Raw genomic sequence first — 26,324 nt, 5'->3', positions numbered from 1 at the left:
GGGGAACAACACAAAGTTAGGATTGTGTGTATTGGTACATATATGTTATAAGCCAGTGGGACTATGGCATCCCCATTGGGTTATGTTGTGAGGCTGGATGTAGTGGGGAAATAACTGGCTATTCAGATCTAGTCACCAAACACGAATCGAACCATGTCGAGCGTTTCGATTTTGAATGGTGGTCTTTCACCCGAGTGATACTGAAAGTATTTACTACTCTGAAATGTGCCGCACACTTATTATATTGGGTATGCGGCACTGCGTCTGGATTCGTAGTTGAGGCTCTTTGAGTTAACCATTCGCTTAACTCAACTTGAAAAAAATCACTTCTTCTAACTCAACTTATTTTGACTTATTAAACTTATTTTGTGGCACCATTTTAATTAAAAATTAATAAAATACTTAGTTTGAACCACTTTTATTGTTTATTACCAACATGTTTCATGAGCAACGCTCACTTCTTCAGGGTTTTTTAATAAAACTAGTTTTATTAAAAACCCTGAAGAAGTGAGCGTTGCTCATGAAACATGTTGGTAATAAACAATAAAAGTGGTTCAAACTAAGTATTTTATTAATTTTTAATTGAAAAAAATCTTTCACAGAACATGAAAATTAACGTTGAAATTTGATGAATTGTTCAAATTCTCCGAAACAACCCATCCTTAATAAACATTAAACTTATATTTGTTATTGCTATTGGTAAGCAAAACGTCACTTTTTAACATATTTGGTACTAGATGCTACTGCTTTTAATAATCGTTTATTGCCTGAAATTGTATCTTTAAATTCAGTGCATCTGTCATTCAGATTGAAGAAAACACATAATTTGTTTTTACGGTACTCACACCTAGTCGATTTCTTTAGTCAGTCCATACATTACCCATTACACTATAAACTCTTTCTATAAAGGCATTGGAGATTGGCACACTGCACACATATTGTACCATTTTCAATAGATTTGGTGCTGATTCTTAATTGAAAAACCTACACCACATTTCAATGAATTTTCCTTCAAGTGAAAGAAAAATACTTTGAAGTGCAGCCAGATCCTCATAAAGGTTTTCAGGAGGAGTTTGCTGCTTCCATAGGACTGTGACCATATTTCAATTAGGTTCATCTAGCGTAGGTAATCTTCCGTGTTCATTATCCAAGCAACTGAAAGTTTTGTAGGTATTGTTTTCAAAAGGGTACCACTTTTCAATATAGGCCAGTGCTCTTTGGTAAACGTTGAGAGCGTTTTTGGTAAATTCTCTTACTTGATCATCTGAAAGATGACCTTTTCTTAATGCCATATGCACTTTAATTCCGAAATGTTCGTCTTCTATTTTCTTTGAAAGTGCATCTCGAAATTTCACCATTATAAATGGAGATTATATGCTACTGTGGTATGTTTTTCCAGCATGAACAGTGTTTCTTGATAAGAGGTCATAAAATTATGAGTAAAATATAGATACATATAACTCATAGTAAGTAGGATTGGCTTCGTTTGCTATTTGTTCTTCTTGATCAGCCAAGATAACCCAAAGAGCTGGACTACAATCATTAGAACCTTGTTCAATAAAGTACTTTTTAATGGTCCCCATGATGAAAGCACCCTATCAAGAGCTTTGAATATACTTAACCATCATGTAGGTACATGTCTTCTTCTTTATATTCTTACTTTCTTTATATTCACTCTCGAAGAAATTAAAGCATTCTTTCAACTCTACGCGTTTCTTTGCAGAACAAGAAAACTCTGCAAATACTTTCATAACTATAATTTCAACATCCACATCCACTTTCAAAGCATTTTTAGCGTAGTTATGTATGATGTATGGTAATAAGGTTAAGTACCTAATCGATAGATGGCGGTAGTTATAAAGCTTACGCCAGAGTCCGTCAGATGTCGCTAGAGTGTAACAGGTACTTGCGAGATTATATTATCAGAGAGCAAGCTCCTGGGTAGCAGAGTTTTACCTACCCTCGGGTAACGATCAGTTCTAGCTAGCCAGACAGGTTATTGCAACGTAAATAAACACATAAAGAACCTTTTAATAATTTAAAGAGTTCCCAACACCCGAAGTCTGCATAAGTAAACGCAGACATAACATTATGTTTTTGAAAAACCGAATTATTTACTACCTAGTTCACAGATGCATTGTCTGCTCCATAAGCAGTTACCCTGTTCCTTGGGAGTTAACTTTTCCTTAATAGATCTGGAATCTTCAAAGGACTCTTCATAAAAGTCCTAAACTTTACGACAAATACCGCTTTTCAGTGAGAAATTATTAAATATTGATAACAAATTATTATAAGCATTAATTACTCGCCCGAAGTATCCATACAAATTAAAAATATCTCCTGAGTAAAAATAAATGCCGCCGACGGGAATTGAACCCGCACCTTCTGATGTCCGGTCAGGTGCTCTGGACTACTAAGCTACTTCGGCTTATTCCCGACCCGCCAAATAATTCAATATGTACAAGTACTTCAATCGACAATTACTGCCCATTTTATTTTTTTCACCTGTGGATATTTCGGGGCGAGTAATTAATGCTTATAATAATTTGTTATCCTGTGTGCTATGCACAAAAACCTTGTTGTATCTTCCAGAATGCGACTATTACATATTGCTCAGTAAAATTTAACCTTCAGGCCAGTTCTCACAGTTCGTATTTTTAAAGATAGTGTAGCTTCCCACATTTGCAGATTCGACCCTACAATAAAACAATTCATTGGCCTGGTATTTTTATAAACATATTGCCTTGTTTGTATCATTTATGATTTAAGAATTGGTGACATTTTACTGCAAGCGGCGGCAGCTTTCAAATAGAGCTGTTCGCCTTCGATTTTATGATGACCCTAGTTAAACCATTATGCCTAAAAATATTTGCCAATACCTTTCCCACCCCTGTCCCATAGTAATAAAAACCCCAAATAAAGTTTCATCTCCCTCAAAATAATTCCTTTAAAATATTTCTATTGTTTAAGTCACGTTTGTATCATTAAGAATAGTTTAGTGCATTTTATTTTATGTTAAGAATGTTGTTTGCCAACGAGCGGGTGGAACATCTTTATTTTGGTAAAATGTCCTTCAGAATTTAGTTTAAATACAGATACCTCCCAGAAAAAGGACAGTATTAGAGTGTTGCTATAACTGGTAGGTACATGCGTACCTAGGCAGTCAGTCGTGAGATAATTACTAGGTTTATGTAAACCTAGGGAAAACTGAAGAATAAAGGAAACTAGACCTTTATTTCTTTCAGTTTAAGTTTTAGCAGAGGAAAATAAGATCCTCTGCAATTATATTGTGAATTAATAAATTTATATGTCAAGAAGAAGAAGTGTTTTCCTGCATTCCATCTGACGGCGTGTTCTCGTACCACGATAGCAGAAACACTTGTCTTATAAACATTAGTTTATCATTAAAAAAATATTGAATCACAACAGGAAAGTATTTTCGGTTTCCTTTATTAGAAGCATCGGTGGCGATGGAAAAAGGTAATTCATTCTACCAAGTCCTCTATAATTTCCATTGAATATAAAACTTGGTTTACTACAACAGTACATTTAGTGCGCCCTCCTACCATTTGTTTCACGATTTCTGAGTCCGTAATTGTTATTATGTTATAATTATTGTTATTTTTATTATGTTATAATTACACTTACTTAGCCACAAAAATTGAAACTCCCACTCAACATTAAAATAGCACATTTGTCGTCTTGGTTTCTTTGGCGGTGTTTTTACATCATTGGTGGTAGATCCTTCGTCTCCTTACATTGTGATATTTTATCACTTTTCGCAATCACAAACACAACACAGTACTACTAGTTTCATAAGCAGAACTTCCAGAGACAAACACGTGTAACGCGGCTGATAGAAACGCCGAAGGCGTTGCGACTGAGCGAGGGGTCGAGGCCGTGGGTTGGCGAAACACAGCTACTGTGGAGCGGGGAGCGCCCCCCTACCCCCACAACTCTTCCTACCACCTGCCAGAATTGCTCATGGCCTTTGTTCTGTACATTCTCTCGTGAGTAAGGTATATATATCGAGTATTTTCAAATAAACCGGACATTCTATTGTCCGGTTTTCAAAATTTTCTAGACCGGACAGCCATTCAAAAAACCGTACTGTCCGGTCCAAAACCGGCAATCTGGCAATCCTACTGGTCTCTGATGGAGTGAGAATATTTATTACCCATTAAAAAATATTCAAATAAAATGAATGCGTAGTTATTGTTATGTATGAAAAACAGAGCAAAACACAAAACCAATCATAAATGGGCATCGTATACAACTGAATAGAAGAATCATGTGTATGTATACCTGTAAAAGGACCCTTTTTAAAGGAATTTTTTAAACAATAAAATGTATACCGATTGTTTGTCACCGCTGTGACGCCATCAGACTTGTTAGAATGTTTCCTATGTCTCCACGGCGGCAACAATAGAGTACACAGAGTTAAAAGCTTTAAAAGATCCAATGCATTTTACTCTGAATACGTGGATCATTTATGTTAAAATAAGTAGAAAAAAGTTAGAATAAAAAATTATTCAATAAAGATCCATGCTGAATGGATTTCGTTTGAAAAACTAATAAAATGACAATCATTCGATACATTCCAGGGTTAAAAGGATCCATTTTGAAAAATCAAACAAGTTATTTGTACCTTCATTTTAAATAACGCAACAGCAATCCACATGCTTTGGACCCCACTTGAATTTTTAAATTATTTTTGCAAACTAGATTCATACTTCTTAAATCTTTTTGCAAATTATAAAAACTCGTTAACAGACCTTGGTAATATTTTACACAAGCATAAGTTTGTACCGAGACACTATATATAATAGCCTGGATCTAATTTGTAGAAAATGGAGAAAAATAATCTCTTCGCAGTCACTATAGTTAACTCATTTTCCAGTCTGCAGATCCAGTTTGCAGAACTACGTCCATTTGGAGTCAAAAATATAGAGGTCATTTTGCTTGCCTATAATTTTATCAATTGAACAAAAAAATTTCCCATCACACGCGCGTGAGAAATGTGAAAAAAATCGAATGTCAGTTCACCAAAACATTTCATTTGTCCTTTGCAGAGTAGACAATATTGTCTGCTTTTCTTCTAATTTCTCAAAATTCAGCATGAATGAACAACAAATTTCTCACAAGTTATTATTTTAAGTTCAGACGTTTCATTCCAAAGCACAATTACTCTTTTAGTCGTGGAGTTTAGTGAGGTTTTTTAGGATTTATTTACTTGCCCATTATTACTCCCTTACTCTAGTAAAAATATTATAATAAAACTTGTTTTATTATAATATATAATAATGGAATTCCACCATGAATTGTCAGTTTCAAAAAATATTAAAAAGTGCAATTTATAAACACAAAGCGTGCCAGCTTCCTTGGTACTGGAGCGCAAGCGCATTGCAGAATATAGCGGAGCATATTTCAGACAGACAAGTGTGAATAACTCCATACAAGCCCGAGACCCTGCGCTGGCAATCCATCTGACAAAGTGTCGGATAAGATATTTGTGTTGGATAAATGTTGATAAAAAAGTTGCCTAAGTACGCTATGCTATGGAGATTAGGTTTTTTACAGAATAAAAAATTGTTTACAAATAATTTCTTTATTAGTTTTACTCAACATAGCTGAGCTTTTGTCGTTCATATCAACATACATACCTTATAACTAATGAGACATACAATCAAGGTGAGTCACTCACTCCGTGAAACACTGTTCAAATCAGCAGTATTAATTTACTTCACACAAAAGAAATCAGCCCTGCTTCAAATACTTATTTAGAAAAAATTGTTAAAAATAAATATCACTAGCCGGCACTATGAAATGAAATTATATAAAAAATATTTAATCAATAATATTCGCTATTAAACAAACACAGACACTAATTTCTTTTATGTAAAAGGTATGTTAATCTTAATGACTATTCCTTAGATTAGGTTGAATTAGTCCTTAGGTTTGAGGATAGCTCTAGTATGGCCTCTGGCGATCTCCCCCACCCCTGTGCATAGGTCCTCCAGACCCTCGGCCCCCGCCGCCCCCTCGGCCTCCTTCCCCGCCCCTAAAGCCCCCACCGCCGCCTCCCCTCCTGTCCCCGCCACGGTCCCCCCCGTCACGATCGCGGCTGCCTCCCCAGCTGCCGCCCCCTCGGTCTCCACCGCGACCACCTCCTCGCCCGCCTCCCCGCCCACCGCCGCGTCCACCACCACCGCCGCCGCCGCCGCCGCCCCCACCACCTGGCTTGTCTACGTTACACCTGGGAACAAATAATTACTGCATTATTTCAATGTTCACTTCCAATGAGATATTTCAACATGACAATGAGTAAGTTGTCTAACACCTAGGTACACACAAGTCAATCAATTTGATCATGCATGTGTTTTAAATGCCATTTTCTATATACCCCATTATTAAATAATACAGAATTTTCATGTAGGAATTTTTTCTGTAGCGTTGATGGGGAAAAATGAATGGCAATGAGATATGAAAAGAAAACAGTATTATTTATAACTAACCTATTGCAGGTATTTCTCCACGCGAAGTTGGTGTTGCCGCAGTCGGGATTGGGGCACCTCCAGTCTCCCTCACGTCCCTCTCCCCCGGAGCCCCCGCCTCCTCGGCCGCCACCGTCACTGTCCCGGCCGCCACCCCCACCTCGCCCGCCCCTACCCCTGAAGCCACCACCCCCTCGGTCACTTCCTCCACGTCCACCGCCGCCTCCAGAGCCTCCGCGCCCGCCACCTCCGCTCCAGTTATTCTGGCGCTGGGCGAGGGACACCTTAATGGTGTTACCGCTGAACTCCTTGCCATCAAACCACTGGATGGCAGATGTCGCAGCATTGGCATCTTCGTAGGTCACCGTAGCTTCTCCTTTGGGACGACCGCTGGCTTTGTCTTTGTAGATCCAGATCTTAGGCTTCTGGGTGCGTTTATCGGTCTGCAAGGTAAAGAAAAGTTTTAGTGCGGGAATAATTATTGACAGTGAAAAAAAAAAGAGCATAAAACAAAAATTGTATATCCTTAACTGGAAACTACCATATGAAACAGTAATCATGGTACAGTCGAGAACATGAGTTTTATCTTGCGAGTGAACAAATTGAATCCTTCAAGAGTGAGAATGGACACAGAGTGCACTCGCGTACCGAGGCATAAGAAGGGGAAACCATTATTTATTAATTGATAATTCTCACCTTGATGACGCCGATAGCTCCAAAGTGTTGCGCAATGTCTTCCTCGGTGGATTCTGAGTCCATTCCAGCAATGAAGATGGTGTCTTCTTGGGTGATCATGTCACTGTTGCTTCCGCCACTGCTGCCCCTATCTCCGCCGAATCCACCTTCATAGATTAAAAACAACATTAATTCATCTGTCAGCTGAAAACCTACTTATCGGAATAAAATTTTATATTATGAGACACAGATATGGAAAAATAAATAATTTCAATAAACATAGAAGCCAGTATTCGAAGGCTTTGTCCGCTTTAATTCAATCTACAACCAGTCGGAAATGAACCACTCTCAAAATAGTGTTCTCAATTAGTTACCGTTGTCAGAAACGTACTCTGGACACAATCTTATTTGAAGAACCAATTATATCATTGGGAGAATGCCTTTTTCCACACTGGGTTTTCCAACCCCTCAGCAGTTTTGTACTAAAACACCTAATAAACATTAGCAGATGATAGTAGGTATCTGTTTTGCATGGATGCCTTTCTACTTTCCTCCCAATGTGAGATTGAACCTGAGAAACTACCAACAAGTAACCACTAACAAAATCCAGACATCAAATCAAATGTATTCTGTTGATAAAAAACCTGTTTGTGTCAAGAAATATATCAGTTTCACCGAGATGTTTCAATGCGGTACCTTTAAGATATTTGTCATGTATGATATAAAATAATTCACCTATCGCTACCTAATATCTCTTACTCTAGTAGTACCAAACATGTCGATTCAAAATGTCCAAATTGTTTGATGATATGGACAATAAAACCATATTAATTTACTATTTTCGACAGGCTTGACATTAAATTCGAAGACGGGTGCACCATGATTCACTCGACGTTTGTAATTTTCGTTTTGACTTTTATAACAATTTATAAAAGATATTCTGCACCGAGGATTGTTTTTTGAACAAAGCATTTGTTTGATTTACGTTTCCTTTTAGTGAAAGATGCTTAAAATGTAACACTTTTTATCGTTGCTGATAACTTGAAACCTTTGTATGTTAATTCACACCAGAGTCGTAAACCTCTCTTTGGCACTAATCCATAAATACACATTTTGCGTGCTTGAATTCTTCAGTCAGATTAATATCTTCATCAGATTATTGCATTCCATTCTTAAATTTAAGTAAACCGTATTGGATATTTCGCCTTTCGATAATTCTTGATGAATGTATTTCTATTGATAACAACATTCTAACAGAAGTACACATAATGAAAACTACAAATCACCACAATCAAAAAATACTACAACAGCGTTTCTCACAAATCAAGTTTATAAAAGATAAGAATAAACAAATAATTGACATTTGTTGCCAATGGTTTTTTTAATTAATAAAGAGAAAAAAATGGTATTACATTTATAACGGTATTACTTCTAGTATTATGAAGTATTTACCTAATTATCTTGAGTGGAACATATTGCTGTATATGGTATAAAGAGTTGTGATACTAAAATGATTGAGAATGACTGAATGTTTCTATTCAATGATCCAACTTCTACAAACGAAGGCAAAATCATTTTGCACAATAATAAATTTAGTAAGTGTCCCAAAAGAGCTGCATTTCATATTTACGAGGAATACGGCCGTAGTTCAAGCAATTTAGAAGAATACTGGAGTAACATGTATTAAATAAAAGAAATTAACGAATTGAAGTACTAGTGATGTTAAAACAGAACTTAAAATGAGTTTCCACAATTAATTTACTTGACTTCATTATGCACATCTCTCTTTAGCTGACCAGCACTAAGTAACCTGTCTGTCGGAAGATGTACGTACTAACTGTGGTCAACTCTATTGTTGAGCACTCGACAGGTCACAATATACTGGTACTCTTTGAGATGAGGCACGTGAAAGTGGGGACCAAAGCAAGTAGTGGAATTGTTGGTTGGTTGATTGAAGGAATGCAGCTCTTGTGGGAGAAAAATAAGAGACAATTTCATGATAAAAGAATGAGCTCCAGGCACAAGGGCACTGGGCTTTACCTTTGTTAAAACCTCCCCCCCGGGCTCCGCCGCTATAACAAACAAGATGGGCTCATTACTCCCGGGCCGTCACACACCAACACTGTATTGCTTCATCTCTTGTTTGTGGTATTGTGGAGAGTGCTGGTCGGTCTGTGTCAGTCAGGTTCAGTCACACTATGTACTCGGTCATATCCCCCCCCCACCCCACCCTAACAAACACCTCTGGGAGCTTAGTTCTTTAGTCTATCCCGTGTTTCACACTTGATTAGATTAACCATAAACCTTCACTTAAACATTAACAGGGCTTCTGCCTGGCTATAACCAGATTTACGATAAACGTTGCAGATTTAAATGCTATAGTATGTACCATATTTATTTATGAACTTAATCACAAACATTGCAAAAGACTAAAAGACCAATACCATCTGTGGTTGAGGTGAAACCGTGTACTTTTCTTAGCAAACTGGTTGTACAACTTTAAATTGCTGTGCGCTAACAGTTTAATCCCTTTAGTATAACAAAAGTATTGTAGTCATTTTAATAGGTGGGTGTGATACCTCTAGAAAAGAGTTTGATGAAACCTTCTTAAAATAAGCCTAATTTTTTAAAACCTTTTACGTAGATAGATGTTGACCCATTATTTTATTGAAAACTGTATCACATTTTACACACTTTTCATTTGTTGCAATTTACAGTAAAGACCTGTTAGCAAATATATTATTAATCACTCGCTGATTCATTTAGAAATGAATTAAATCTCTCGTGTTTGGGGTGACAAGGATTGCCACTGCACCCTACAAAGGTAAATTAATTCACCTATTTCCACCACACTCCTAACTTTGTGTGTAAAAATGAATCAGTAGCTTTAAAACCAAATAGAATAGCCCCACATCGATTGGTAGGAGTGTTCAAATTGTCGGTCAATATAAAAATATCCCTGTAGACAGAAGAGAAGCAGCATACAATCAATAACATGATACAAACTCCCAAACATCGTCCAATTACAATATTGAAAAAAAAATAATCCTGTTCTCATATTCAATTGAATTTAGTGTGCGTTGTTAAACAGACACTCGGTCGAAGTGAAACAATTCAGTATTATCTCGGAGCCTTAGAAATAATGTTCTCGTCGTGACTTTTGGAAAGACTGCACCATACGTCAACCAAGAAATCCATCAATCCTAGGATTTACCATATTGCACCATTATAATATAGTAATTATAACCGTAGATAAATATATGTTTTGAACCTGATCTAAATTAATATTTAACAAAAAACATTTATTTTATTTATTTCTGCAGGACAGAAACAAAACATTTCCATTTAATCAATATTTCCACATTCAGCAGAATTCACTTTGTGTAGGGAAATAAGGTTTGTCTCGTAGATACAGTATGGGGATTGAACCCTTGCCAACCACCTTTCCACTAGTGTGCCAGTATATCTAAACTAAATCACCAAGACACTGTTTACACTTTGTTGGAAACCATTTACATAAACACTCGACATGCTACTTACTAACCATAGTAACATTATTTCTGATGCAAATTATTGCATTTGCATTCTTCCATTTCATTTTGCTTATCAGATGGATCTATATATCTTTCTTCTGGACCCACCTTCAGAAGAAACCTTGTGTATACCCTAAACCACTGACAGACCAATGTACGGTCTTGAGAATTCGTCATAATAATATTTTGGACCAGGGTGTGACAATGATTTGACTAGTATAAATAATGTTAATGAAATAATTGTAAAACAAGGAAGTGTTCTTACCCAAAGCTTCCGCTGTCACGGTTGCCATAGCCGCCGCCCCCACCACCGTTATCACGGTTGCCATAGCCTCCTCCGCTGCTTCCTCGGTCAGCACGGTCCCCTCCATAGCCGCCGCCACCTCCGCTTTCACCTCCACGGTAGCCCCCACCGCCGCCCCTCTCAGCGCCCCCGTAGCCACCTCCTCCACCTCCCCTCTCATTCCCACCCCCGTAACCACCGCCCCTGTCTCCAGAGCCACCGTAGCCACCGCCTCCGCGGGCACCACCCCCCTGGTAGCCGCGGTCACCGCCGCCCCCGTATCCCCCGCTCTGGCGGTCTCCGCCTGCCGTGCCTCCGTAGGCAGTGGCGGTGCGGTCTCCGGCGGTGCCCCCGAATCCGGGCCCAGAGGAAGCTCCTCCGTACGCTGGAGCGGCTCCCGCACTGGCTGTGCTATACCCGCCCGCTGCAGCTCCATTATTGTAGCCACCTCCTCCACCAGCAGCAGCTTTAAAAACAAAAAGGCAATAGTCAATATAACAGTTGTTGCAGAGGCATATAGTTTAATTATTAATACAAGTCTTTTGTTCGATCAATGTGTGAACCCTGCCAAATATTTTGAACAAAGCAGGAAGAATCAAAGATCGGTTCGTTTAGGATTTAGTAGGAGGAAAGCTGAACTTTATTTATGCAGCCACCAAGCCTAAATCCATATGTTCTAAAAGCCACTTTTATTATATAATTAAGTAATATTATCATACACATAAGTGGATTCTTGATCAACTTTTCAGACAATTTTTTTTAAATTATCAATGTCGAAATTTCATCAAATATATCATATTAATTAGAGCATGCTAATACTACACTAAGATATAAGTTGTCAAAATATATTTGACTATCAAATACAAAGGATAACCAAAAATTAAAAAAAAGAAAAAGAATGTGTGAACTATTATAGTCAATATCTCAATACTTTTCTCTCCGAATATTCTTATTTGGTAAGAAGAGCGTATTTTGAATTCAAAACAACTCAATTACTGTTAAATTATTGTGAAATCAGACATAATAATAATAATAATAAAAACGTTTATTTGACAATAATTTTTTACATGTTTGCATATAGTTTGTACACATACATTTAGATGATTATATTGTCAAAAGGGCAACTGCTCAGCTGTACATTCCGGATTTCTCCGGGAATGTAGCTGGTTTTCGCATCAGCAGAATGCTGCCTGCTCATTAAATAAAAATAATAGTAATATTTTTGCAAATGGCCGAAAAAAGGGTGGCATCACAGGAGATGTGCATCACTACAGCACTGCCATTCGAATTATGAATTGTCCTATCGCAAACATTTTACTGTATACTTTAAAATCTTTAAATATATACAGGGTGTCCGGAAACTCGTAGTACAAGCGGGAAACTGGTGAATCTACATCACATTTGGAGTCGATTTTGTAGTATATATTTTTTTTTTTTTGAGCTTTCGTTATCGAGTAAATCGAGTTTGAAGTTGATTTTTTTTTTTTTTTTTTTTTTTAATCAAATTCTTATAAATTATTACTGAAGATCAAAGTACCCAACTAATTAAAACTATTTGAAAGTAAGACAAATGAAGAAACTCGGATTTGAAGCATTATTTTGAAATCACCCTTCATTTAACCCGGTGTAATCATAAAATATTTCTGCTCTGCAGGGTTAAAACATCTGTTATTCAACCCTAAACACCAGAAAAAACTTTAACCCTAAAATAGCCGAAAAATTTTTTTTTTTGGTTTTTTTTTTTTTTTTGAAAATGCTCAAATCAAAAAATGTTATGTTTTTTTGGGTTCCCCATGTGGTGTAGATTCTCCAGTTTCTCGCTTGTACTACGAGTTTCCGGACACCGTGTATATAATCTTTATTTCATCAAAATGAAAACAATTGGGAGACGACCTCACAACATTAATGGGCAACACAGGATTATTTACTATCATGAAACAACAACAAAAAAATTGCAAACTTCATAAATTATTAGGGGTTTTACGAAATGCAATGGAGCTCTAAGGATTTTGCGACAAAATGGGAAATTTGTATTGGCCATTGTGGGACCTACTAAATATTATTAGCTTCTCAAGCCTATGATACAAGTTTGGGTAAGGCAGAGATGATGACCATGTGTGTGTTGAATTTCATGACTTTAATGGTAAATCGATGAGAATTACAAAATGTATCCACAAAAATGCAAATGTTCAGGAGCAGAGAACAAACTCAAATATTTTTTGAGTTACGTTTTTTGTTTTAATAACCCATTGAAATGCTGCCAAACTTTAAGTTTTTATATCATGACTGAATGAATATGAATGCTGTTTTTTTTATAAGAACGGGCAGGCTGCAGTCAGTACCCATCATACATTTAATGTGTAAATTATACCAGTTCAGATTCTTAAACTCATTGCCGATATCTCTTTATATTGGCAAGAAATCTGCGAATCAGCTTTGTGGTCTAGGATTTCTGCATGTGAATTTAATTAAAACCTTCACGCACTGCGCGTGTAACACCACAATTACCTGATTAGAAACTAGTCAATTTTATTATAAAATAGCATTCCATGCAGTGAATCACTCTTCATCACTCAACAGTGTTTCATTCTTCAAGAACACATTATATGTTAAAAACATAAACCATAACGGCTCGAGTTCAAGGGAAATTAAATAAGAAGTGTTTAGTACACACCTTGACCCCACTGGGCATACTGGCTCTGGTCGTAGGCCGCTGCGGGGGCAGTGTAGCCCCCGGCAGGAGGGGCTCCGCTGGCCGGGGGAGGAACGGAATAGGACTGCGCCCCATAACCTCCTCCACCACCTCCGCCGCCACCATAACCTCCGTACTCTGCAAAATAGAGAGGGGTTAGAAAATAATCAGAGTAACCTAACCTCAATGACCCATGTACAATAAATACCATGGAAAATACAACTCACCCTTGCAGCACAAGGGTGGTCAACGACATTGACTAGGAATCTGCTCAACTAATCGATAGATAAGGTTAATAAAGACAGTTAACAGATTAGCTATACCTTTCACGGTAATGTTCGTATTTTTGTTTGTCCTTTTTCTTTAACATCATAGGTACTATCTCATCTAAAGAAAGCTGGCTAGTCGGTTTTAATGGACACACCCGAATTAGTTTTGGCCCGGACTAACATGACGATTGTTTCGATTCGATATCAAAATCCCGTTTTAATTTCAAAAAAGATAATACACAAGGACATGGCGTAAATATTCCCACCGCCTGGCATTGAGCTGTCGAGTTACAAGGGACACAAAATTAAAAATACGTACTCCTAAAATAAATAACAAAAATAACGCTGTTCGGCGGAAACACTATGTAGGAACGGCGGGGTTTCGAAATTGTGCCGGTATCATCAATAATTAGAAGCGCAACCGCAAAGCTAAAATATTGTTTTATTTTTGGCGACGCAAAAAAATAGCATTCATGCAACTGTTTGCAAATCATTTGAAATTTGTGAATATAGTCTAAAGAAGCGAGATGAAATAATGGGAACAATCGGCATAACAAACATTCACAAAAGCTACACATATTGTATGAAACGCCGATGGCGGTAAAAATAGAAAATAAAAACGGATTTCACTTACGATCGCCCATTTTTATGATACGCTGTCTTCTCTGGGCGAAATCAACACGGAAAATGCGACTCTAAAATACCGGCAACGGTGATAAATGACGCTGGAGCGCGCGCAACCAATACATCCGGTTCCCTCATTTTTCGTTTTCCGGTTTTGAACGTAACCACAAACATTGCCAACATACGGGAAACATTCTGCGCGAGTACTTACCTGAAAACGTTAACTTTTTTGTCATTTATTTATTTTTAATAGTGTTTACAATGAGAACTTTGGTTGTTACTCGTTATGCTCGTTAAGAATCACAGGACGTAACTTATCTTCCATAGTGCCATTTAAAAATGACCTGCAATAGTAAACAGTATGTATTCACATTTTAAATATAAAATAGATGTTTAGCTGTGTACCTACTGTAATAGCTAATCTGAATTTCATTCGTTTTTTTTTCAACTAATCCCTCAGTTCCAATTTTGAAAAGCTCACACTCATACAAAATAAATTAAACTAAAATAAGGTTCTCTACGATCGAAAACTATATTTATATCAACTAACTAACTAAGCATTACGATACAAGTCTGTATTATATTTTTCACGTCAATATCAAATGGTGTTAAAAGCAAAAATTACCTATGTGGAAGAAGTGCGCAACTGTAAAATTAAAAAAATAGGTTAAAAAAATGTGATATTTGGTAGTCGAAAATAACCCTAAATAATCAGAAATTCATTTTGTTTTTAAATCGGTGTTGTCATGGATTTAAAAAAAAAAATTATATCCATTTTATTAAATTTCTGGATTGTTTTGACACAGTGTAATGCTGTATATATTTTAATCACGGTGTAAATTTATGCTTTTTGCCTATTGACTGAATGAACCCCGTCTCATATTTACAACAGAATGCGTGTTTTTCGTTTATATAAAACAGCTGTTTATTTATACATTGAATAATAATATTATTAAATATAAAAGAAAAAATTAAAATGGAGTTCTACAAATTAAACATGATAACAATAAATAAAAACATTTGGTTGCTAAGCTATTTCTAATGTTGCTCTTTCGAGTAATTTTTTAATCAGATGTTCCCAAATGAATTCAGTGCATTACCGTGAAAAACACAAGTTTCTGCAATTGTTGCTAACTAACTAACTAACTAACCATCACGCCGTTTCCCGCAGGGGTAGGCAGAGAGGACGGACCGCCAAACAACTCGGTCTTGGCACACACTTCTTGCCTCATTCACATTCATACATCGTCTCATACATACTCTTCTATTATTCTGACTCTTGACATGGCCCGACTCGAGTATCTGATTCACTTGATCGTGCCATGTCTTCCTCGGGCCTCCCCGACTTCTGCTACCATTCACATTTGCATCATATATCCTCCTTACACTCCTATCTTCGCTCTACATGCCCAAACCATCTAAGCGTCCCTTTCTTAATCTTACTCATTACGCTTACATCAGCCTTGCACTCTTTGCGGATCTCCACATTCCTCACACGATCAAACATGGTTTTACCACACATACGCCTCAGGGATCTCATTTCAACAGCATTTAATCTACTTTCATCCTTTCTTTGCCAGTTCCATGCCTCACTTCCATACATCAGGGTAGGTACCAACACTCCGTTGTGGACTGCTAACTTTGCTTCTTTGGACAATTTTTTGTTAGCGCCAACGGCGTTCAGTCCTCCATTAACGGAATTACCTGCATTTACCCTTCTTTCAATATCTCTGTCAGCCTTCCCATCTCTCGTAAACATACTTCCTAAATACACAAACTCATCCACCTGCTCCAAGTATTCCTCATTCACAATTATGTTGCACACTGTTTTCGTACTCTCTCTTTCAAACACCATTACTTTAGACATTAGACTGCAATTGTTGCACTATAATAATAGACAAGGCCTTTTTAACGTCTAATGGGATAACGTTTTTAATGGGATAATAATTAGTATTTTTTACTATTTTAGTGAAAAATATTTATGTCACTTTATTTGAAAAATTTATAGCCGCCATCGGCTGTTGGTCAGGCTGCCGCATACATAAACAAATCACGGCTCCCGGCTATAAATAAACCACTCACTGTCTGCCATCTGTCGGCTTTCACTTGAAGTTGAAAATCGTTGTCACGTCAATCGTTTTCACTTGAAGTTGAAACACTCACCATAGATTGTAAAAATCGATGACTAAATAAATACGAACAAATTATATTTAACAGTATGGCCAAAATAAATAATAATAAAAAAAACTTTGAGGAACATCAGTCAATTTAAAAAAAAAACATTTCAAATTCTATGTTATAAGTGCTTACGCAAGTGCGCCCCACTGTTGAAGTTGGCATCCACCTCTGGTCTGGAGCCCCAAAATACTTGAAAAAAACCCTTGACTCTGTGCAGAAACGGGCAGTCCGTTTGATAGATTCTCATAACAAATGGATTGCAGTCTTTAGAGCATATGAGCGTAGAACATGCTCTCCCTGTTCTACCGATATTACAATGGACGATGCTCCGAGGAACTAGCATCATTGATCCCTTCGGCACCGGTGCATAGTTGGGAAACACGCCAAACGCGCGCCGAGCATATGAACACGGTTGACATTTGTCACATGAGAACGGGTCGCTTCTACGACTCGTTCTTGAGTTCAACAGCTCGGCTGTGGAACGATTTGCCAGCTTCTGTGTTTCCTCCCTCTTACAACTTGGGTCTCTTCAAGATCCATGTTCACTCCTTCCTCTCGTCAAAAATACCCACCACACAGCATCCCCAAAGATGACATAGGCCCTGAGGGAAAATATTTTCTTCAACGTCCTGTGGGGAGTTAATGTAAAAAAAATATATCGTTTTTAGATGACAATTCATTGATTCTATGTATATAAATTTTATTAATTCTGTCCATGGGGTGATTTTTCACAAGAACAGCGCCATACAAATTATCCAATTATTATTATAACTGTATATAATAAAACTTATATTCAGATTCAGTGTTGGGTTGATATTTATTAAAGACATCCAAATTGATAGAGTCGCCCTAACATAAAATCTGGGTATCATTTCGATGCCCTGGATGCAAACCACAAAATCTGCTAAATGCAGATCAAAAATCGTTGTTGGAAAGCTCCGACGCTGGAGTCGGGGACCCGATGAGTCAGTGTTATAATGTAAGGCTATCATCAGAACCAGAGATGTGCTTTATTTCAAATAAATCCATTTCAAATGGAAATGCAAAATGGGTATTTCCCATTTTGCATTTTAAATGCTTTTCTCAATGCATTTTCCATTTTAAATGCTTTTTTGCAACATTCTTCCTACTATCTCCACTCATCTTTATTTCATAAGCCCCAAATATCAGTCGGTCCTCAACCTCGCTATGAGAGATAATTTACAAGTTGCTCCCTGGTAGGAGCCCTGGCAATTGAGTGATACCATTACAAACAATACTGATTCAAATACTGAACATGGGGCCATGACGCTGTAATATTAAATGTTAGATAGCAGTTTCTATGTTTTTACGTTGGCAACATTAGTCCCGCGCAAATTTTTTGTGGTTTCATAATCTGTAGTCGTGGTGTTTTTGGATTTAACATCATGTAATATGTTTGTTCTACATTGATGATAAATAACAAAATTGTTTAAAAATTCAATAATTATTTTAATTGTTTGACCTGAGAAACCATTTTGCATTTTGAAAATAGGTATTTTGCATTTGAAATGGTTTTCTAAAAACCATTTTGCATTTTGCATTTTCAAATGGAAAAGTTTTGACCAATTTCCATTTTGCATTTCAAATGGTTTTGGGTACCCATTTTGCACATCTCTGATCAGGACATACCATCAAAATAAAATATACTGCCGGAATAAAAACTTTTTCATTGACCCTTCACTTCTATTCGCCTAAAGCCTATGAATATTGAATATGTCAGACAAATGTTTGGGACATGTTTGCATCATGCTTGACCAGCCAGTTCAAGAAACAAAATATGGAAATGCAAAATACAGACTCCAACCCTCAACAAGAGCACCCAAATACTTGTCATTATTATTGTAAAATTATTAATTGTTAAACAAGAGTGGTTGATACTTTCAGTATAGCCCTGGTGAAAGACCACCATTTAGAATCGAAACGTTGCTTGAAATGGCTTTAGCCGTGCTTGGCGACCGGATCTGAATAGCCAGGTACTTCCCAACCTTCCTCTCCCCATCTCCTTTCCCTCCCTATCACCTTCAGTCTCACAACATACCCCAATTGAGGATGTCATAGTTTCACTGGCTCCAGATGGTTGTGATTAGATGGCACTCTTGTGCGGATTCAAATACAAAATAAATTAAAATAAGATAACAATAAAAAAATCTGATTTCACAGATTTTTACATCAACAAAAACTCATATTACGTGTGTTATTGTGATTAACATTATCGGACAAAACAAAAAAACTGTACCGACGAAATTTAGTTATCTAATTATATGTATGAAACAATCGATATTGGTTGTTACAAATGGGACACGCTAAACGCGCCTGGAGTCCAGATTATACTTATTCCGTTCTGAGAATAAGAACTTTTTTTCAAATGAGAGTGAACTTGAATAATTTCATTGAATATCGATTTTTATACCGATTTGTGTTCTTTCAATCCGTATCCATGGTCATCTGTGTGTATCGCTAATGACGAACGATGTCGAGATGTGTGATGATTTGTTCTAGTATTAGTGCCAACGAAATCGACACCTTTCATGTGTAAGTTTGGAAGGGGCGGACACTTTAGCGTAAGCGAAGGCATACAGTAGTATTGGTTAACAATTTAAGCGACACTAGGTCATATAGTGAAAACACTAGACCGCATATCTCTTTGTATTCTATTATCTTTGGTTGGCACACAAGATGTTAAGCGTTAAAATTTCTTATGTGGTTTTCACTGTATATGTACATTGAATAAAGAAAAACTCCAGAATGTCTTTTGGGATTGTTTCGTGATCCAAAAGTCTGACCATTCTTTGCAACTCATATGCAGAACTGTGTATCATCATCATTATGAAATTCAAATAGGATGGTGATATACAATAGCAGGCAAGTGTAAGAGAGACAGAGCGCATACTAAATGGACTAGAACCAAAAGGTACTAAGTTAGTAGTGACATTTTATTTATTTTGTATTACAAAAACTAACAGAATTTTGGATAGTGATGAAACAATCTACAGATATTACATATTTCAGGGTGGGTACCTTTGATATGTTTCCTTGTAACATCTTCATAGACCACTGTACAAATGTATTATCAGTTTGTACAGCGCCCTTGAGGTGTTTTTGCACAAAAACGGCGCTATACAAGTCATCCAAGTATTATTATTATTACCGGGTGAAGTGTACAGTGTATAGGTGTGTGTTTATATGCATGCGAATTAAACAGTTTATATCACTGATGTGTTGCTCCTTTTAAATAAGGGCAGTGAATCCAAAAAAATGTCAGAGTTTAGACCAGTCATACTCAACCTGCGGGCCGCATGCGGCCCGCCAAGCTATTTTGTGTGGCCCTCAATACATTTAATATCAGGAACATGATTTACAAAATCTGGCATTCTATATCACGTTAATTTGAGATTAATTGCGACTTTGACTTACAGACATTGAAACCCAAAGAGGATAGCCGTTGTCGTGTCAACATCAGATCTGGTATAAGAGTGTTGCTACCGCACACGCTAGATCTATCTCCAAAAAACAAAGATTTGACAGACAAATATGCACGCAAATAATTTTGCTCGTGGCAACACATACATTTTTGACAGCTCCAAAGTTAAATGGTGCCAACCGAAGGCGATTTATCGCCATTTAGGCTACTCCTAACGAGAATCGGCGAAACGAAAAAATCTAAAAGGCGATATAATATTTATTGTGACCGGAAAAATGTGAGGAATTTTTCGAAATGAAATTCCGTAGCTACCCTCCCCCCCATGGATTTCAAATATTTTGTGGGGAGCACTCATTTTGAATTTTTTAAAACGGGGGTGGTGGGTTTCATGATATATTTTGTCATAGCAGTATAGTGTTGCGGCCCGCGTAGCTTTACAAATATATGAATGTGGCCCGCAGAAGAAAAAGGTTGAGAAATCATTGGTTTAGACAAATATTATTGAATGTACAAAGAGCATGGTTAACCACTGGAACGATTTCGGTCGAAAAATCGACCACTTTTATTTTTCTGCGATTGATATCGGTCCAAAAATGGACCGATTTTTCTACCATTCGTAAAATATTTATTGTAATTATTTAAAACGTTTCCATGGCCAGCTACTTGTTTTATCGAATAGCTGATAATATATTCTCTTTGTCTATGAACTTATCCGTTGTCTTTGAAGTTTGAAGTGTTATTTAACGAGTTTTCGCGGTTTTTTTATGGCGTCCTGTCAAAAACAAAATTATAAATTTTCAACATTCACGAAATTTTGGACTCTTCCTAAAATGCCGTAAGTAATTAATTTATTGGGTTTTTAACGCATAATTATATATCTGTGTAATCATGATTGACTTATCTATCTTTGAAATGCGTTTTTAATTCGTTTGTTTGTATTATATTGTTTTGGTTGAAGTTTTTGTGTAAGATTACGTCAACTGAAGACGTCATCTGTTTTTGATTTACAATAATGTCTTAAATACTGCACTCGCGCATTTGAAATATAGATATTCCATCACAGTGATTCAAAACAAAGAGATATATATAAGTTTTATTTGAATTGGTTCATTATTAATACAGATATTTGCTAACCAATTATTTTAAGTCATATGTCAAAAAGTTGACTCTTTTTCACATGTAAAATGGTGTAAAGCCTTCGTCACACAATAAAAATTTAGTAATTTAGTTGTATAATTAATTAATTTGTTTACTTTTACCAAATTTGTGCAGAAACAGCTGTCGTCCAGGGAAAGGGATCACTCCACAACCCAATAATTATTTTCAAATTTTATATTAGTGCAATATTTAACAAAATTTAAACATTTAAGTACTTACATTAAGTGTTTTCAATTTAAAATTTATAGAGCGGTGCTGACTGCAAGAGGAGGCAGAGGAAAAGGGAGACGTGGGGTACGAGCTGGTGCCGGACTACCTGCACGTGGACGTCAACGCAGAGCTGCAATTGCAGCCTCGTCTGGAGTGTTAGTATTTTTTAATGTTTTTTTATGAAAGTACTTTGCTGTGGCCGTTGAACTCATCATATATTTGTATTTATTTAAACAGCGACCCTGCTTTGCTACTGGTGCGAGAGGATCGCGTCAAGGCCCTAAAGGCTGTTAGGGCCCTGCCTGCTTCCATCCGGCTAGAGCTGGAAAGCCGAAAATTCAAGAAGCAGGCGGCGCGCATTTTGCTCCCTACCGCACCTCCAAGAAAAACTAAACAAAAGTAAGTAATCGTATTTAGATGCTTGGTACAATATTATTGTTTTTTCCTGACAGCGTTCCACTCTTACAGTGAGAGTTGGTAAGTTCAGCGCTCTGTGCATTTGGCACATTCAGTGCATATTTTACAGAGTTCTTATTTTATTGTTTATTTACATACTGTACTTACTGTTTCACACGTGAATGAGAACAATTTTCTATGATTTATGTAAATGTTTTCAGAATTCCATCTCCGGAGAGAACAACGTGTCCCTTTTCACAAGGGACGCCTTCACCGTTGCCACGACCCGTACCACCACCGTGGATGTCCACTCCCGCACAGACCCAATCAACGGCTCCCAATGCACCAATTATGCCTATCCGTGCAGCATCTCCCGAGCCGTTACCTGGGACATCGCGGAGTGGGGAACTCTTCTCTCCGGAAGCCGGCTATCACAGCGAGCTGTGGGTGGACGTACCATTCTACGAAGAATTGTCGGCGTTTGGGAACGGTGAGTTTATTTTTTGAAATGTCATACCAGGGGCTCAATATAAAATCAATTATCTATATTTTATATTGATATCCCTAGCACAGTTTCACTGTTGGTATATTGGCAGGAAATAAGCATAGTACTTAAAAATTCCACATAACAAACATACAAAATGTATTGTTGTTATGTCGTGGATGCATCATTACACATCTTTTTTCTGTAACGGGTATTGCAGAGTGAGAAATAAGACATGCCGAACTTCTTTGCGAGGATTACATTTGATTCACCGGCTTCTAAACGGTGTAATACAGCATTTTTTTCTTAAATTGAAAAAACACTTTCGCTTCACGGGACTCATTGTGTTGCGAGGCTGTATTGGTAGGTGGGTTTTGTAACCGGACAAATTATCATTAAAATAGGTCGCTTTACGTAGTTGGTCACTTTAAACGGATACGTTTTCCTACTAAAAGCTATGAAACCTTACTAGAGTTTACATTATCGTCACTTAAAACAGTAGACCGTTAAATGCAAAGTCATTATATCCAAATTCTACTGTAAATTTGTGTTTTCTTTTATTTCAGAGTCAGACATGGGCAGAAAAAGTAACGTGGACGAGGCAGCTGTACTAGAAGAGTCTGTACTTGGAAACCGTGAGTTATAAAACTAACTAACTTACCTTCACGCCATTTCGGTAGGCAGAGAGGATGAACCACCATGCAACTCGATCTTGGCACACACACTCTTTTCTTCATTCCATACCTACCTGACTGTGCTATTCTGACTCCTGACATTGCCCGCCTCAAGTATTTGATTAACTTTTTATATTTTTTTTTATATGAATACCTCACAAGAGCCTCAGCTGGAGCCAGTGAGACTATGGCATCCCCAATTGGGGGATGTTGTGAGGCTGAAGGTAAGTGGGGAAGGGAAAGAGGAAGATGGGGAAGTACCTGGCTATTCAGATCTAGTCACTAAACACGGCTAAAGCCATTTGGAGCAACGTTTCAATTCTGAATGGTGGTCTTACACCAGGGCGATACTGGTAGTATCTTCCACTCTGGAACGTGCCGCAAATATACTATATATTATTTTAATTATTATTTTAATTAATTAATTGTGAAATAACACAAATCAATCAAATAAAATTTATTTGCGCACGCCGGGTTCGAACCGGCGACCTTCGGAATGGCAGTCCAATGCGTTACCACTGGACTATGCCGGCCGTCAAAAGCCATTTCAAGCAACGTTTCAATTCTGAATGGGGTCTTACACCAGGGCGATACTATGGGTATCTTCCACTCTGGAACGTGCCGCAAATATAATATATATTATTTTAAATAAATTTTGTGTGAAAATAACACTAATTATTCAAATATAATTTATTTGATTTGATCCCGCGACCATCGTATTGCGAGTCATAAGCCGTACCAGAGGCAGTGGGTTATCGTAATATAGACACATTAAATTAATTTGGGTTTTCTGTTGTTTCAGAAATGGACAGATCGAGCGACGAGGATGACGAAGCGAGTGACGTCGACCACGAAGAGAGCGATGAGGATACCTTCTGCATGCCGCCAATACCTTATCATAATATTATCAACGTTTCACCTAACTCCGCTATGGCCATAGACTTTAGTAGACAAGACCAGGTAGATAGTGAGGCAATGCGTTTGATTCTGCCGCCTGAAGGTTACTCTTTCGATTGGTCTAATGATATCTTACGTTTTACTGGGATAAGGGAGACTTTCACAGGCACGCCGGGACCAACTTTCAATACCGACGAAATGGGCAAACCTGTGGATGCCTTTCTTAAAATCTTTGATGCAGATTTCGTTGAACTGATCGCGAGAGAGACCAACAGGTATGCAGATCAATGGATTGCGAAAAAACAATTTAAGCGTCATGCGCGTACCAATAAATGGGCTCCCACGAATAAAGAGGAAATGTATGTATTCTTGGCAATTTTAATGTATCAAGGTATTAGTCTTTTCCAGATCTAGTCACTAAACATAACTAAGCCAATTCAAGCAATGTTCAATTCTGAATGGTGGTCCCTCACCAGAGCGATACTCAGAATCTCACTCTATAGCGAGGCACAATGATATTATTATGTATTGATTTTCTTAAATTATGAATAAACCAATAAACTGAATACATTTTTATTATGACAAAGTGTGTAAACAATGTTTAAATCAAAATACTGCTCTTTCATTGTAACCATACAACTGTAATATTGATTTAAAAGGATATTAGGGCTTAATAAATAAATCAATTATTGGTTCCATCAATTATTTTCCCCTCATCCATTTTTTTTCGATACCTTTGCGTTTAGATATAAAATTATCACTATGATTTTATTTGCCATTCTACGGTCATACAAAGGTTTGATATATATATACAAATTTATCATCATTTTACATATTCCGATATACCCTATGTAGATTGACCTTAAGATAGCTGTCAGTAGTGATTTTTCGTCAAATATTGGTGAATTTCATCAACTTTCAAAGTATCCCCCTGAAATATTGGCAATGTTTATATCTATGATGTATATCTCATTTTAAGCCTTATTTCCTCGTTTTGCACGTTATATAAAAACATGGTTACAAATCTCCAGTTCTAATTTACAATTATTTAAAAAGTAGCACCATGATTTTGACATCGTGAAATAGGCTCTCTGTATAATTCATCAAATGAATAAAATAAAGCCAACACGGCGACTATGCTTATTAATAATTGTAGACAGTTAATGTATCTTCCTAACGTAATACCAGTTTTTGTGGTAAATTTATTATATAGTATAATACAGTGATTTCAATTTTGACACGTCACGCACTCAAATTTTAAAAAATTATTTTCTAACCAAACTTTTGAAGAGAGCATAACGTACAAAAAATTATTTTCCCATTATATTCTTGCATCTGTGGTTATCAAACAGGCCATAGAGAACATAAAAACGTAGAAAATATTCTATAAAGATATTTAAAACTGCCACTGGCGGCAATTTCAAATCACAAAAACGCTAATTTCGCGCATTCATAAAGTTTAAGATTTTTTAATAATTTATCTATCAATTCTAAAAATATAGAATAATTATAAAAATATAGGTGAATTCATTGGCTGTATAGCACTACAATCAGTTTTATGTCTCCGTATTAAAATTCGGAGGTTTGATTTTTTTAATGTTGGCGGAAAATATTCAAATTCGTCGCCAAAAAACCGCGAGCAATCGGAGAAAAAAGTTTTTTGACGCGCGATCGTTCGAGTGGTTAATTGGTGAATTAGATGATGCCTTTCTTTAGTAAATAAGCGTTTGGGATAGTGCTGCATGTTGTGTACTTCTCAAAGATATGTTAAAGTTAATAAGGGACAAGATTTCTGTACGGTCAATGTTATTGTTTAAAAGTCTATGTATAAATGTTACATCAGTTACTGCTTGAATTTCTTGCAAAGATTGAAATGTACATTTAAAAGTTATTGTTGAATTAGTTATTATTATTAGTTATTGGCAGTTGTACATAATACCGGCTCTCTGTAAATTTTTCATCAACATTGATACTGCAAAATGACCACAAGTGCTCAACACTAGATTGGGTTATTCTTTAATGTATCAGCCGGTGAATACCAGAACATCCTTTGAACAAAGGAGTTTTTCTTATAAAGCTCCGCTACTTTGTAATATGCTGGGTGAAAATATAAAAACTATAGGTTCGTTTAATCTATTCAAGAAAATGGTAAAAAATTCCATACTGGCTGAGAGTGGTGATTTTGGACTGCCCATGTCGTAGATTCTGTCATGAATCACCTTAGGAGCCCCATATTCCACGTAATCCATGTATGTATGTGTTATTGTGATTTACTTATTTGATTGAATATAATTGTAAAGCTGCTCATTTTGAAA

The 26,324-nt window shown here is 36.9% G+C and overlaps 2 protein-coding genes across 5 annotated transcripts; one reads left to right on the top strand and one right to left on the bottom strand.

The window, feature by feature from the left end:
- Positions 1–5,589: 5,589 nt before the first annotated feature.
- Positions 5,590–14,708, bottom strand: caz (FUS RNA binding protein cabeza). 4 transcript variants are annotated; one of them, XM_089634869.1, is made up of 7 exons: positions 14,581–14,708; positions 13,660–13,815; positions 10,968–11,451; positions 9,210–9,241; positions 7,191–7,336; positions 6,516–6,937; positions 5,590–6,256 (listed from the first exon to the last, which is right to left on the bottom strand). In XM_089634869.1, exons 1-7 carry the CDS (start codon positions 14,588–14,590, stop codon positions 5,971–5,973), a joined length of 1,536 nt encoding a protein of 511 aa, XP_089490995.1. In that variant the 5' UTR covers positions 14,591–14,708; the 3' UTR covers positions 5,590–5,970. The 4 variants fall into 4 exon arrangements, with proteins under 4 accessions (XP_089490995.1, XP_089490996.1, XP_089490997.1 ...); XM_089634870.1 differs by lacking the exon at positions 9,210–9,241; XM_089634871.1 differs by lacking the exon at positions 13,660–13,815 and having other exon boundaries at positions 14,581–14,689.
- Positions 14,709–20,975: 6,267 nt separating this feature from the next.
- Positions 20,976–24,423, top strand: LOC149421558 (uncharacterized). Its single transcript, XM_089634993.1, has 7 exons — positions 20,976–21,025; positions 21,597–21,713; positions 21,796–21,957; positions 22,176–22,444; positions 23,005–23,073; positions 23,915–24,072; positions 24,418–24,423. The coding sequence occupies exons 1-7, from the start codon at positions 21,021–21,023 to the stop codon at positions 24,421–24,423; spliced, it is 786 nt and encodes a 261-aa protein (XP_089491119.1). The 5' UTR covers positions 20,976–21,020.
- Positions 24,424–26,324: the final 1,901 nt, after the last annotated feature.

Source organism: Hesperophylax consimilis, chromosome 8 (assembly GCF_061612785.1).
Source record: "Hesperophylax consimilis isolate HC1 chromosome 8, BYU_Hcon_1.0, whole genome shotgun sequence".
NCBI classification, from domain to species: Eukaryota; Metazoa; Arthropoda; class Insecta; order Trichoptera; family Limnephilidae; genus Hesperophylax; species Hesperophylax consimilis.
Note: the sequence above shows the minus strand (reverse complement) of the source record. Positions and strands in the feature narration are given on the sequence as shown.

What these genes read in the sequence shown, in the direction of transcription:
- caz (XM_089634869.1), bottom strand. An exon ending in CGTGACAGCGGAAGCTTTGG is followed by an intron (nt 9,242 to 10,967) that starts GTAAGAACACTT and finishes TGTTTGTTATAG; the next exon opens with CGGCGGAGCCCGGGGGGGAG. An exon ending in GAGCTATCGGCGTCATCAAG is followed by an intron (nt 6,938 to 7,190) that starts GTGAGAATTATC and finishes TTTACCTTGCAG; the next exon opens with ACCGATAAACGCACCCAGAA.
- LOC149421558 (XM_089634993.1), top strand. An exon ending in ATTGCAGCCTCGTCTGGAGT is followed by an intron (nt 21,714 to 21,795) that starts GTTAGTATTTTT and finishes TTATTTAAACAG; the next exon opens with CGACCCTGCTTTGCTACTGG. An exon ending in CCAAGAAAAACTAAACAAAA is followed by an intron (nt 21,958 to 22,175) that starts GTAAGTAATCGT and finishes AAATGTTTTCAG; the next exon opens with AATTCCATCTCCGGAGAGAA.